Source organism: Streptopelia decaocto (assembly GCF_964273445.1).
Source record: "Streptopelia decaocto genome assembly, chromosome: 5".
NCBI classification, from domain to species: Eukaryota; Metazoa; Chordata; class Aves; order Columbiformes; family Columbidae; genus Streptopelia; species Streptopelia decaocto.
The window spans coordinates 15289642-15303315 of NC_138659.1; the positions used below are offsets into that span (position 1 = coordinate 15289642).

The following is a 13674-nucleotide window of genomic DNA, read 5'->3' on the forward strand; positions in this document are numbered from 1 at the left end:
TCAGCTACTGAGGAAGCTTTCCTCAAGGAAGTTTCCAGCCAACCCTTCTCATTAATTTCCCAGGTTCATTAAGAACAGGCACAGCCCTGACTCCAGCGGGAGCATAGGGAGTTCCCCCCAGGCTGATCCTTGGCTGGCACTGCGGGCTGCACCTGTTTGTTCCGCCTGTCCTGTGCATCATCCCCATCTCCTCAAAGGATGGTTCCACAGCTCTGGAAGTTACAGTGTGGGAGGGAAGGTGAAAAAAGCCTAAGGCTTCTTTAGTTTTATGTACAACACAGACAAAATTGAGATTAAAAATCAAATAAAAGCTAGATTGAACTGTGGAAAGAAAAAGAGTTTGATTGCTACATGTAACTACTAACTTACTCAACTATTATTTAACTTCAAGCAAAAAGCACAGAAGTGTAAAGAGTCCTGAAGTGCTGGCAAGCAGGCAGAGAAGCAAGGCTGGATGGAGACTCCAGAAAAATTCTGCTGCAAATTCTGTTCTTTTCCTAGTCCATTAACTACTTAAGAAGTAGGTTTAGCTGCAAGGATTCCAGTGGAAAAAAATACTATTAATAATTTAAACATAACACAATTGATCATCACTCAGCTGAAAAAGCAGCCTTGCTGCAAAGGTTTATTATGAAATAAATAAAAAGTCCATAAGAGAAGTTTGAAAAAATCTATTTTATGAAGCTTTAAGATGCATTGAGTAGAATTATGTATGGTTACATTTTAATCTCAAAATAACCAAGTTATTTTGGGCAAGACACTGAAATGCCAAAAGATTTGATTATCATACAGGTGGAAGATAACATTTACGTAGCATTTTCTAACAAATTGTCCCATCAAAGGAATCTTCATATTTACACATTGCAAACATTAGCTAGATTTAAATGACATCCTGCATTTTGTTTCTTTTTTTTTTTTTTAAATACATAGGACCCAGGAATATTATGCAACTGATACCAAATGCCTTGGCCTTCACAGTGGTTATAGAGTGTATCTGCCTCGTGGCCCAGGTTCCCCGTGCTTTAGAAGCATCAGTAACGGCTCTGACAGCCGCCTTTGGAAGCCTGAATACACCAACATACGTTACTGCACAGCCAAGACGTTCCTTGTTTCATTTAATTGCTTATCTGCACCAGTAAGTCCAGTATCCCTGAGATAGGAACCACTGCAGTTGGAGGGGTCGGGTTCTCCGAACGGTACATACGTGATAACTGCTGACTCTTGGTATCAGATGTAAACTTTGCTAAGCCAAGGCTTGAATGTTTTTCTGGTTTTCTAACCTGCTTAATGTTTATTGGCAGCGAGTCGTTTCAATAGCGGCTCATCATAAACCCAGCATTCTCCATCTTCATGGAATAACTAGAAACAAGGGAATAATCAGATGTAAGCTTTTTACGGCTCAGCTGGAAAGGAACACAGGTTCGAGGGCATTTACACTTTTTGAATAAAGCTCACCCGTGTTTCCCATGGGGTCTCATTCTCCTTTCTGGCTCTGGCTTCAGCTCTTTGTCTTTCCTCAAGCGCATGTTTTGCAGCTGTGGCCGCATCAATGTCTCTAATTACTAAGTTGTAGGTTACATCTTTCCATAAGCTGAAAAAAGAAATTTGAATGGAGACTGCTTTATAGCAGCAAAGCGCTACAAGGTTGTAGAAACTTACGACTGGCTATTACTCATCAATATTTGTTTGAATTGGGCAGGTCTCACTTATCAAAAGACCAGAAAAGACCCAATATATATTAAACAACAGCAGCACTGTCTGTTGGCAGGATGGTAGAGGCTGCAGTGAGGCTCTCCGGACCTCCTTGGAACATTTGGTCTCGACAAGGATGTGAGCAAGAGCTACAGCTCTGCTCTTCCCCATTAAAACCCAATCTGCACGTCCCTTGGCTCTGTCCTGCAGTAAAGGCTGTCAGGGAGCACAGGCCACCATGCAGGGGCTGGATTTACACCAGGAGTCACACTCTGTACTGCAAACTTGGGTCTAACAAACAAATAAAAGTCTTAATTTGCTCGTTTAACTAAAATTCTTACCAGCGAGACTCAAAGTCATCTTGGTCCTCCAATTTCCTTACCTTCTTCTTAATTATAGGCATTTTCTTGGTATCTATAAAGACAGCATTCTCCTAGAGAGTGAGATTTTAACAAACAAAATCAGTTCTTTATCTAGACTGAAAAGTTCTATACCCTCACATTCCAGTACACTGGTTGGCAGAAGATACAGGAAAACACATCATTCTTTAGATTCTCTTCTTGCTATAAAAAAATCAAGTTACCTTAAGCTAAATTAACAAAGTAAATTCAGGACTTTTAATCCCAAATTCATTATTCTTGTGATCTTCTGGGCAGCTTCATAGGAATTCCCAACTATTAATGTTTGTTTTTAAAAAACAAACAAAAAACTTTTAAAGCCAAATATTCCATTTCTGATGAAAAAGAGAAAAAAGAAAAAGAAAAAAAGCTGCTTTACCCCTGTTGTGTATTTAGCGTACATGACACCATTCCATTCTCCTTCGATTGTGCAGAAGGCTTTCTTGTCATTAGGAGAACTAAATAGAAAGAAACAGTCATTTCTTAGTTGTATTACAGTAAATGAAAGACCCCAAAAGATCAAAACTTCATCCTAGTTGCTGTACAGTCTGATTTATATCAGCCCTCAAAAGGTTCATCACCAAAAGATGATGGTTCTGTTTACAAGAGAGAAGTTTTGCATGAATTAGTTCAACTGGCTAAACCTGACAAGGCAGCGCTGTCCTAAGTAAGACAGGTCTTGCCTTAGGGCTGTATCTGCATTTAGAGCTTAGGAAACTAGTTACCAGCTTTCTAAACAGATTTAGAGTGGCAAGTTAAGTTTAAAAGGTTCCACAAACTTTAACTTCTTCCCCAGACTACTGGGAAACACAAACACTAGTTCACCAATGAATGGTATCTAACAACGTGTGTCGGGAAGTCATTTAAAACCAGGTTCTGGACCTCGTTTTGTCAGCATCCACTTGCTGACGTTACAGCAGATCTCCAGTAAGACGAGAATCTCCACTGAATTCTCTGCTCTGGGCACCAAACCACCAATCTGAATAAATCAGTAAAAGCTGCAGCAGAGCTTTAATGACACGCTATGAACAGTGGTATGACAAGGCTTGCTTCAGTATTTTTGTTTTTAGGAGAGATTAATGATGAAGGAGAAAATTTAAATTCCTTTTGGTCAACAGCTGAGAAACATTTTAGAGCAGGACAAGCAGTTTGCAGGCCTGCGCAGGTTTCCTTTCACTAATGACAGGTAATCATGAGCTACGTTACTCAGTGGAGCTGTTCCAGTATTTTACACTCCTGACTGTCCTGAAAAAACATTGTCAGCATTTAAGTAGAGAAAAAGTGAGATTAAAGAAAGAAACCCCCTTACAAAATTTCAGCTGTAATTCTGTGCTTCTTTCCTCCATAAAATGGTTTTGTGTGGAAGACGATGGAAGCATTATAACCTGTCTTGGAGCAATTAATACTGCATTCGCCACCAAGTTCTATCCATGGCACAGTGAGAATAGACCTGCAATTACAAAGATGTCTTTCTTTATGCCCTCTTAACTGATAAGTTTTAAGCATGAAATATGAGAAGGCATTAAAAATGAAAATACCAAACAGAGCATTTACTTGCCTTCCGTAACCATTAGGAAAGGTCAAAATATAGTGTTCATCATAATCCAGGCATGTGACACAGCCTATCAAAGAAAAATAAAAACAGATTAAAAAAACATCCAGCAAAACCTCTACAAAACTTTTCATAATTTTCTCCTGAATTAATTCACTAAACCCAAGTACCATAAAAAGGAAAGGTGCTGAGCTTTACTCCAATGTTGAGATGCCCAGCTGCTGGAGGAGGCCGGGAGAGTTGTGTTTATGTGAAAAACTGGGCCCTACATGATTTCGGCACACAGTGTGCAAGAAGAATCACTGATTCCTAGAAACATAAGCTCAAATTACATAAAATCAAACACTGCTTACATTTAACAGGATGACTAAATATTTTTTGCAAAAATTCTAGTTGCAGAATGTAAATTTATCTTCTGTTGTCAAATTCACACACACATACCTTGCCCTATGTTATGAACGCCAATAGACATTCCTAAGAATTTTGACTTGGTCCATATGTGAGCATTGAACTGTATCCTCTTGTTAAAACACTCGGCGTAAAATGCTGAAACTGAAGAAAAAGGTATTAAAAACAGCAGCACAAGATATTAGTACTGTTGTTTCCAAATTCAGTCATCGGGAAATATCTCTAAGGGCCTCACGTGGCAACAGTCTGCAATTTGTTCTCACAAAAACAGCTTAAGAGAAAACTTTCAGCTTTTAAATTTGGAGAGAAAACATAAATTCAAGATTTAAAGCAAGAGCTGACTTTGCTGTCGCTCCTGTCCAGACGCCACCTCTCTGAGCACAGTGCCCGCCAGCTTACTTGGAGGATGATGAGAGACCTGCTCTGCCACGAACGTCACGTTGCTCTTACTGACCCACGGGACTGGTCCTTCTGAAACCGGCTCCTGTGTGACAACAGAGAGGGTTTTCATCACTGCCAGTGTTCACAAAGCACTGTGTGTTTCCAAGAGAAGTTGCTGCCATGTTTAAGAGCTTCTAAAAATGTATTGCAGAGATTTTAACAGATTTGCCAGTTTGCCAATTCGATGGGGAATAAATCCTGACTCCTGAAACTATGATACTTTCTAAAGAACATACAGCCTCTACTCTCTTGTTTTTGGGTATAAATGTATCCAGGGAGATGTCCCCAAATACAATGGTTAAACCGGAAGAGTTATGTATAAACCCAATTATAAAGTAATATTTAAATCCACTTAATTTCTTACTAATAAAAATGAGTGACAGAAATAATTTTCATGTCTGCTTCTGAGAAAGTCTGATATGCATTTTAATCAGACTATCTGTATCACAAAACCATAAAACAACATTCATGTCTCGTGGCAAATCATGAAAGGTATAATTAATCACTAGAAGCAACGGAAGCACAATTACACTACTGTCTATGCCAGCAAACAGGAGTCCAAACATTCACCTCAGAAACAAGAGAAAGATCTGAGCAAACCTACTGGGGGAAACAAATTAAATTGGAAAAAATATACGTTTTATATCTAAACAGTCACATGGTTAGACAGACTACAGTGAAGCCACATGAAGCATCTCACGACAGCACTTCCCACATCATCATTTGCAACCTCCCAAGTTGAGAAGCCTAAATAAAGTATTACCAAAAAAATAAAAGAAAAAAAGAAAACACAGCAGCCTGCACTGGATGTGCTGGAGCTTTTCTCTAGAATCAGTGGGGCACTGTGCTGACTATGTTCATGTGCATAAGGCTGATTAATCTTGAGTCTCGTTAAACTTGAGCAAATAAGAGAAAAACTCATACACTGGCAGCTGAATTCAGATTAGGAGGGTGGAACTACTGTTACTGTGTCCTTCACCACACACACCCCACTAAGGTACAAAAGGAAGAGTAACAGCCAGACATAGATGTACAACTATTATCTAAGCTCAGAATCAGAATTTGAGAAGCCCACAATAAGATTTTAAAAGGAGAATTAAGTACACAGGAAAAACTACACTGCTTTCTAGGTTGTAAGTTAGGGAAAGAAATTTGACTGTTAAAATACAAAGGTTTAGAGAAATTATTGAAAAAAAAATCAGAACTTTGGAAGTCAGTGCTATGAAACAGTTCAGGAGAAAAGAGAACAATTTTACAATGTCAAATAGTTCTAAAAAATCTAATAGCTCAAATGCTCTTATACAAGATATTTTAAACCTCTCTCCAAAGAATCAGTTAAGAAATTGCTATAGTTTGTCAGTTTGTGACTTAAACATAGCATAGGTCATTTCAGGCAGTAAATTAATGAAGCTTTGGGAATTACGTGCATGCATTCTAGGCACCAAAAAACATACCACAAGAAACTAACCATATCATCTTCACCTTCAGTGCCTGGTAACACCCAGTGGCATCGGAAGATCTCGCCCAAAATGGGATTGTAAGGCTTTTTAGCAACTGACCCTTTTCTTCCTGCATGAAAAGCTGAGAGGTACCATTTAACCACTTGAACCATCCGTTCCTTTGGATCCTTCTGGTCACTAATGCTGCATGGGCCAAAAGAGAGAAAAGAAGGACAGGCACAATGATACACAAGCTGGTACCTCAAACACAGGAAAGCTTTTTGGATGTTTGGTTGTTTTACAACTAGAAATTTGACTGCTTCAACAGTTTTTCAAGTTTTAATCAAAACACAAACAATAATCTTCAAAACTGTCAACTTATTTTTGGTAGCCCACATGGCCATAAACAATATTAGAACCGATTAACGCTCTACTTTAAAAATCAAATACCTGACAAATAAGTCCGGATGTGCAAAAAAGTCAGCATACATTTCTAAGAGTGATCTTCTTTCCAGGATAAAAGTTGGAAGAACCACCTGGGTGAAGAAAAACAATTCTTATGGTTCAAGATATGTTAACATCCTGCACAAAAGCATTCTACACGCTGGCTGAAAATAGCACCCAGAGCACCCACGGCCTCCTGTGCCCATGATTGTGTTCCCAGGCTGACCAATGTGTTCTGACATACTCAACTCAGTTCTCATTTTCTATAAAACCAAAGATCTAAAAGGAACTGTCTCTTGTCTTCTGTACATTCTAGTCCCACCTAGGGCACATCCAACTACATGCTAAGCTTATCAAAAGCTGTTCTTAATTACAGTAACACTGATTATTTAATTTCATCTATATGTACACCGCCAATTTTCAGTTATATTCAGAATCTCATTCCATGTAGTTCCATCGTCTCGTGTGCCTCTCTATCAAGATGAAGGTTAATGTTTTCCCTGCTGCTTCTCTTCCCAAACAGCATTTGCAGGTTCCATTCCCATGGATCTGCTGTCGGCTTCAGTGTGGTGCAGACCGCTGTTGAAAGCGCTGTCGATTGCTGTTGTTGACTTCAAGTGACGCGAACAAGACGCGTGTTCATGATGTTCGGCAGCTTGAGATCAGTAATTTTCAGCTATTCCAGAAGTTCCCAAAATAGACACAATTTTTGTCAATTCCTATTCAGAACTGCCAGAAACCTTCTGTAGTTTAGTTGTGAGCTGCTGGCTTTTTCACCAGAAAGGTTTTATCTTTTTATTGTCTACTGTGAGTTCCAGGCTGGACAGTTAAAAGTCATCTACTTAAGGAAATGAATGATAGGACTGATCTCTCCTACTCTTTTTCTATCTGGAATTACTTGTTTAAGTTTGACCAAGTTGCCCAGAAAGATCAACACCTTCAGAATACTGTTCATTCTATCATGAGACAGCAATGTGAATTGCATTGAAGAAAAATCTATCCAACTCTTTACTTGTCAGTCCTACATACAGCATTTTAAAATACACAAGCAACTTACTCAACAAGATACCAAATAAGCAAAGCATTTCACTATATGCTTGATTTCCCCTTCTATTTCATTCATGTCCTATTGAATGTCCACAAACACTGGGATCTTGTAGATCTTTTTTTCTAGGAAGCTAAAGGACAGGAAAAACATTCCTACTGCATACAGCATTCCTGACATCCCAGCTTTATAGGCATTCCAAGGAGAACAAACAGCTATTTTCAACAGCAAACTATCTTCCCAAACAGATTTTAGCAGCTGAATATATTTATTCTTCATGCACTTTTCCCTTCCCAGTAACAACTCCTATTGAAATATACCATGCTAGAGAGATTATTGCTTAGCTAGCTCTGAGAACAAACATGAATTATTATTTTAACATTGAACTGGTTTACACAGAATTCAGGCTTTACTCCCGCTCCCTTCCCCATGAACAGCCAGCAAGTTTACCTTTGTTAGATCCATTCCTAATCTAACTTGTGACAATAGATGCATAATAACACTCTTATGTTCTTCCACTGATTCTCCTTCCCCATCATCATCTTGATCATCAGGAGGATCAAAGAGATCTAGAAAGACCAAATTGCTTTTGTTTTTCTCTAAACCTTCAAAGATAGACTGTATTTAATTAGCATGTTATATTAGCTGTCAAACCAATATTATTTATAAATGTAAGGTGCTTAAATCCTACAATTCAACAGTCTTCCATTAGCAAAAAAACAGTAGATAAACCACTTTCCATAAGTACCTTGTCATATATACATGATCATACATATATTGACAGAGTTTACACAGAGATTAACAATCAAGAGCTCCTCATGAAAGTTCAGGCAGTCACTTACCAGCATCATTTGTCCCATTAGACATGGAAGAATTGAGGGACTCTGTGGTATCTGGACGTTTCATGCTACTTCCTGTGCTGCTCCGAGTCAGGACTGCAGCAGACCCTGAAGAACTGAAGAAGAGTCATAAATTCCCCAAATTCAGTGAATTAATTCAGAACAAATCATTATAATTTGATATACATAACCATCAGTTCCCCAAGGAGTTTACTGACAGACATCAATATATGTGCTAATTCACAGAAAAATTAAAATGGACCGTAGCTGATCAAATGGGAAACCCTGCAGTCTAAGATAATAATAATCTGAAAGCATAAAGCAGCTGACTAATTCCTCTTTGAAATGTGTAGCATCTCTTAAAATTAAGAAGAATAAATAGGGATTTTTATGAAAGGCCGTCAACTTAAAAAAAAAATTTTTTTAGTAGATGTGAGAGGGAATTGGCTATTTACCAAAAGCTGCAACAAATGCATATGAAATACTTCATGGTCTCAGATTAAAGCTCTGAGCTGGTTGCTTCCTAAGTTTGGTTTACGTTAGAATTTTGATGGAATAGGAAGGAGCAGAGGAGGAAAGTGCATCCCTCACAGGTGACTGTGCTGCAGGAAGGGCTCATCTTATTCTGTAACACAGAGTGGCTTTTTTGCCTTGCTCTGCCTTTTCTTTTTAAATTGATGTGGCTTATTTGCTTATTTAGCTTAACTAACTTCTACAAGCAGATAAGCCATGCCCTTGTAGGTAAAAACTGTATTCAGCACGCACTGCACACATTCAGCTACTTACTCCATACATCGCTTTGGAGAAGAACTGCTCTGATAGAATTCATCAGCATCATAGAATTCATCCTCACTGCTTGAGTAAGAAAAATCCGGGACTGTGTTCGGAGACAGGTTGACATGGCTTGGAGAAGTGAGACTGCTGCTAGGTGCTGACTGCCCACTTCCTATGAAGTATTAAAAATTACAGATTTAACAAAAACAAACAAGTTTAAAATCCACCAGTTCTAACTTATGAGTAAGATGGTTCAAATCAATCAAGACCAACATGAACTCAGAAGGTATGATACCTTACGAAATTAGAAGTGACATTTAGTCAGGTTCACATTCAGTTTCATTTAACAGATAACAAGAGAAAGGAAAATCAAGAACACAGAAAAACAGTAAAGTATAAGGATGTTTTCCCCAAAGCTGTTGATTAAAGGCAAAACAACAATATTGAAAACGTGTATAGATTCATAGCATGACTTATGTTGGAAGGGACCTCTGGAAGTCATCTGGTCCAATTCCTCACTTGAGTCTCAGATAACTTCAAAGTTATACCAGTTTGTTCAAAATCACATCCAATCAGGTTTTAAATACTTCCCAAGATAATTCCATAATCTTTATGGAGAACCTATTTCAAAGTTTGATCACCCTCACCATAAAACAAAAACATTTCCTAATGTCTACTGGAAATTTCCCTTCTTACAACTTGCGCTGACTGCCTCATTCTTTTGCTGCACATCTCCAAGAGGAGCCCAGTTCTATCTCCTTCATACCCTCCCAACAGCTGGCAGAAGACAGCAGTAACATCCATCTTTAGCTTGATCTTCCTAGGGCTGAACAAACCCAGCTCTGTCAGCCTCTAAATACATCATGGGCCTCAACTTCCAAGTCTTGGTGGTCCATGTCTTTGTACCAGCCAAGCTGCAGCTAACCCCGTGCAAGAGGGCAGGCTGAGGGCAGCTGGCTGGAGGACTTGGCATTTGCCTTCACCAAACTTCACGAGGTTTCTGTCAGTCCACTTCCCCAGTCAGTCACAGCCCCTCAAAATGGGAGCTCTGTTTTATCCACTGTTGTCCCCAGTTTGGCAAGGTCCATGTCTAGGTCATCCAAGACATTGAGCAGTACTGGACCCAGTATCAACCCCTGAGAAACACCAAATAGTCACTTGGTTGCCATTTGGACCTAACACAGCTGATCGCAAACCTTGAGCCTCGCAGTCCAGCCAGTTTTCACTCAACTTGTATTCTACTTATCCAAACCATCTCTTTCCAATTTACCTACAAATACATTTGTGACAAAATCTAATGGATATGGTTTCTAAAACGGGTTGTGTGAATCCCGTCTCACTACTAACTCACAGTTTTTCCAAAAAGTCATAGCAATAAAGACAAACCAGGTCAACACTGACACAGACCTTTTGTGGGGTTTTAAGGCACAGCAGAGGTCATTACACAACAATCATTAGAAACTATCTAGAAGATCAGATGCTTAGAGTAAGATTAAAAAACCCAAACTTCCCGTCAGATGGGGCAAATACTGTTTAAAACACATATTAGCGTTGTGGGAAGGAAGGGTAGTAATCAATTAACAACAAAATCATTTACATACAAGCTTAGAAAAAAACTTGGGCGGGAGCTGAAAGAGTTTTAACATGATTAGACAATATTATCGAGACAACTGATCAGGAAGTGACAGTCAATGCAGAGAGATCAATTAAAAATATGTTAAGTATGTAGCTATGGTTTTAAAAAGACCTTAAAATATCATAGGAATTGTAAATAGATAATTATAGCAACTTTTGCTTCAAGGCATCTATTGTAGTCCAATGAATGCTATTATTTAAGAGGGAGACATGACATGCTAACTGCAAAGTTCTTGTGCTGACTACTGCAAGTTGCACTGATGGACACAAGAAAGGAAGCTGGTAATACCCCTGTGTCTTATGTACCCATAGTGGGGAGAAAGAGCAAAATAACTGAGTTTAACACAACACTGTAATATATGTTGATTAAAAGCAACACATAGCAACACATATGTAAGCCAATACAATGTTATCTTAATAGCTAATTACAGTGGGTTACAGATAAGTATATATTCGGGTTTTGTTTCTTGTACTTCAATAAGACAGTTACACAGAACTGTACCTGTACTATTTGGTGTTGGAGTCTGATTTCCAAGCGACGCTACTACAGGTCCCACTGGCAAAGATGAGGGTCGCTGCTCTGACTTGCACAACTGAGCAGGTTCTAGGGGATATTTTGATACGTTAAACCCATTTAATTACGAGAACTATAACTTTTGTTGGGAAGCAGATTCCACATTATTTCACCTCACTTTCAAAAATTGAATCCTTTTCTATTAAAGCCATTCAGACAGAAAAAATGTTTCTGTCATTGTTATCTAGCTCTTTTTTATTATTAAGCAAAGATGGCTTTTAAAAAATGCAGTTATTTAGCTAGAAAGTATGCATGTTTTCTGAAAATTATAGTTTCATTTATTTTAAGAAAGTATATTAGAAATGTAAGCTAGTAACTTAGAGCAAGTATGATAAAATATACCACCTTATCCACAGAACTAAGGGTAGATTTACCTGGGGGCTGACGAAGCTCCACACCTGCTCCTCTCCCTTCCTTTGCACCACTAACTGCACCTGTACTGCATGGGTGGCACAGAAGCCGCCCACTGTTCTGCAGCCCCAACATCTGGATTGCAGCTGCATCCTGCTCTGCTCCAGAGTATTCCCACGGAGGTTCTTTCTGCACACCATACCTGGAGGTATCACCGCTTGGGAAGGCATCGTACTGATCACTGACTGCTCCAGAGGACTGGGCTGATAAACCGCGTCAACAGGGTTTATGGTGCTCTGAGACAAAAAAAAGAAAAGCACTTTTTTTCCCCCTCAGTTTAAAATAAATAAATAAAGCATAGATAGCAAGAACATTGTGAGCACAAGAAATGCCCAGATGCGAGACAGCAAATTCCTGAGAGAGAAAGTTAAACACAAATTGACAGTTGAGGACATGAGAAATACTTTCAAAGTGGTAATATTTTAATCCTTTACACAGATTTTACACTAAACTGAATTTGATACAGATTTGAATTGTCCTACAAAGAATTCTTATTTCAAGTTCTAGCTTCTGGTATTCATTCCAATGTCCATTAATAAATACTGCATGCAAACAGTGGAAAGGTAGATGCAAATTATCTGGCAAAAATTAGGATAAGTAATCTGTATTTTTAATTTTTTTTTCAAAAATTAATTTGCCCAGAGCATAGTAAATTAATAAATATACCCATAAATTAAACCAAGAATCATCAGCATGCTTACAGCCAGGAAGTAGCTTTGCTGCCAAAACTCTTTCCAATGCAAGGTGACAGTTTTCAGTGCATCTCCAGGAAAGGACATTTCAATCTACTTATGAAGGTGGGTACTTTGAAAATGAAGCACCGATTTGACCCAACACTCACAGAAGCCACCACCTTCAGGATAGGTTCTTGGCTTTTATACAACAAGCCTCTTGGAAAACTAAATTGCAATGTCTTTTAATCCCAGCTAGCATGATTTTGCCTTGCTTCATTGGCCTGTAATTTTGTTATTTGTAATTTAAAACCATTGATCTGCATCAGAACTACAAAAATCTTTGCTTCGATTTGTTAGGAAATCCTGCTGCTGTGCTTAATAGAAGAATATTAAGCACAGAAAGGTCATACAATATAGAGTTCTACTTTAAAAAAGGTTCTGCTTTTAAAAAATGTAGATGAGCTTTGCCTTCACATTTAGTCAGTATGTTTATTCCTGTCCTCTTTTTAGATCAATATTTAAAACAGTAGAAAGAGAGTTTCCAACTGTCCTTCCCTCTCTTTAGTCTATTAATGACTACTTGCATGCAGACTGAGGGAAACAGTCATTTTAACCTTCCTCCCATTTTCCTACTAAAAGATGACTTCTGTCTTGCCTCCTTCTCCTGGTAAACTGCAATTCTGAAATTTATCCTACATTAAAAATCAGTGAAGATTTTAATTATTTTTTTATAACACAGGATTTATTTAATTGAAAACAAAACTATTATTCCCTTTTATCTTTAAAAAAATCTCCAGCTTAAAATAAATGACATAAAAATTGTTCTGCACTCTCATTGGTGTTACTAATTAGTATACAAATAAATAATACAGTACATATACTGTTACTCCACTGTATTCCAGCATAAAATCAACATCCCACACACATCACTTCAACTGATTGTGCAATTATGCATGCAACGCAGGTAGGTCCCTATCCCACATATTTCACGGTTTAAAATCATTATTCCATCTTCAGAAGTACAAAAAATAAAAATCAAGATGGTCCTATGATACACAGGATGCTATTGCTAATCTCTCTCTCCCTTTGTTTTAGGGAAACTAATAATATATATGATACAGAAATGTATATGATACAGAAATATGACACAGAGGGGGGGAAAAAAAAAAAAATCAAACAAAACCAAAACCAAGGTAACTTTGGTTTTGTATGCAGGGTTGTAATCTTATCCTTAAACAATTCTCCACACTGCAATGTGAAGTTTCTTTTGGATGTTTTGGGTGTTGCCTTCATGGTTTAAAAGCAGATGAAGGCAGATCTGAAATTCTCCTACTCTGAGTTTAGTAAC

At 38.2% G+C, this 13674-nt stretch overlaps 1 protein-coding gene across 3 annotated transcripts in view; it reads right to left on the reverse strand.

Moving 5' to 3' along the window:
- Positions 1 to 594: 594 nt before the first annotated feature.
- The window catches only part of OSBPL9 (oxysterol binding protein like 9), a 61528-nt gene continuing 48448 nt past the window's right edge, over positions 595 to 13674 (reverse strand). For all 3 annotated transcript variants that reach the window (XM_082054033.1, XM_082054032.1, XM_082054034.1), the window contains 15 exons: positions 11795 to 11888; positions 11170 to 11271; positions 9045 to 9204; positions 8262 to 8374; positions 7870 to 7988; positions 6381 to 6466; positions 5960 to 6134; positions 4450 to 4534; positions 4084 to 4194; positions 3649 to 3712; positions 3400 to 3540; positions 2470 to 2548; positions 2034 to 2125; positions 1456 to 1591; positions 595 to 1359 (listed from right to left, as the gene is read on the reverse strand). In XM_082054033.1, the coding sequence (XP_081910159.1) occupies positions 1285 to 1359; positions 1456 to 1591; positions 2034 to 2125; positions 2470 to 2548; positions 3400 to 3540; positions 3649 to 3712; positions 4084 to 4194; positions 4450 to 4534; positions 5960 to 6134; positions 6381 to 6466; positions 7870 to 7988; positions 8262 to 8374; positions 9045 to 9204; positions 11170 to 11271; positions 11795 to 11888 (1632 nt within the window). In that variant the 3' untranslated portion in view covers positions 595 to 1284. The remainder of the gene's footprint in view (positions 1360 to 1455; positions 1592 to 2033; positions 2126 to 2469; positions 2549 to 3399; positions 3541 to 3648; positions 3713 to 4083; positions 4195 to 4449; positions 4535 to 5959; positions 6135 to 6380; positions 6467 to 7869; positions 7989 to 8261; positions 8375 to 9044; positions 9205 to 11169; positions 11272 to 11794; positions 11889 to 13674) is intronic.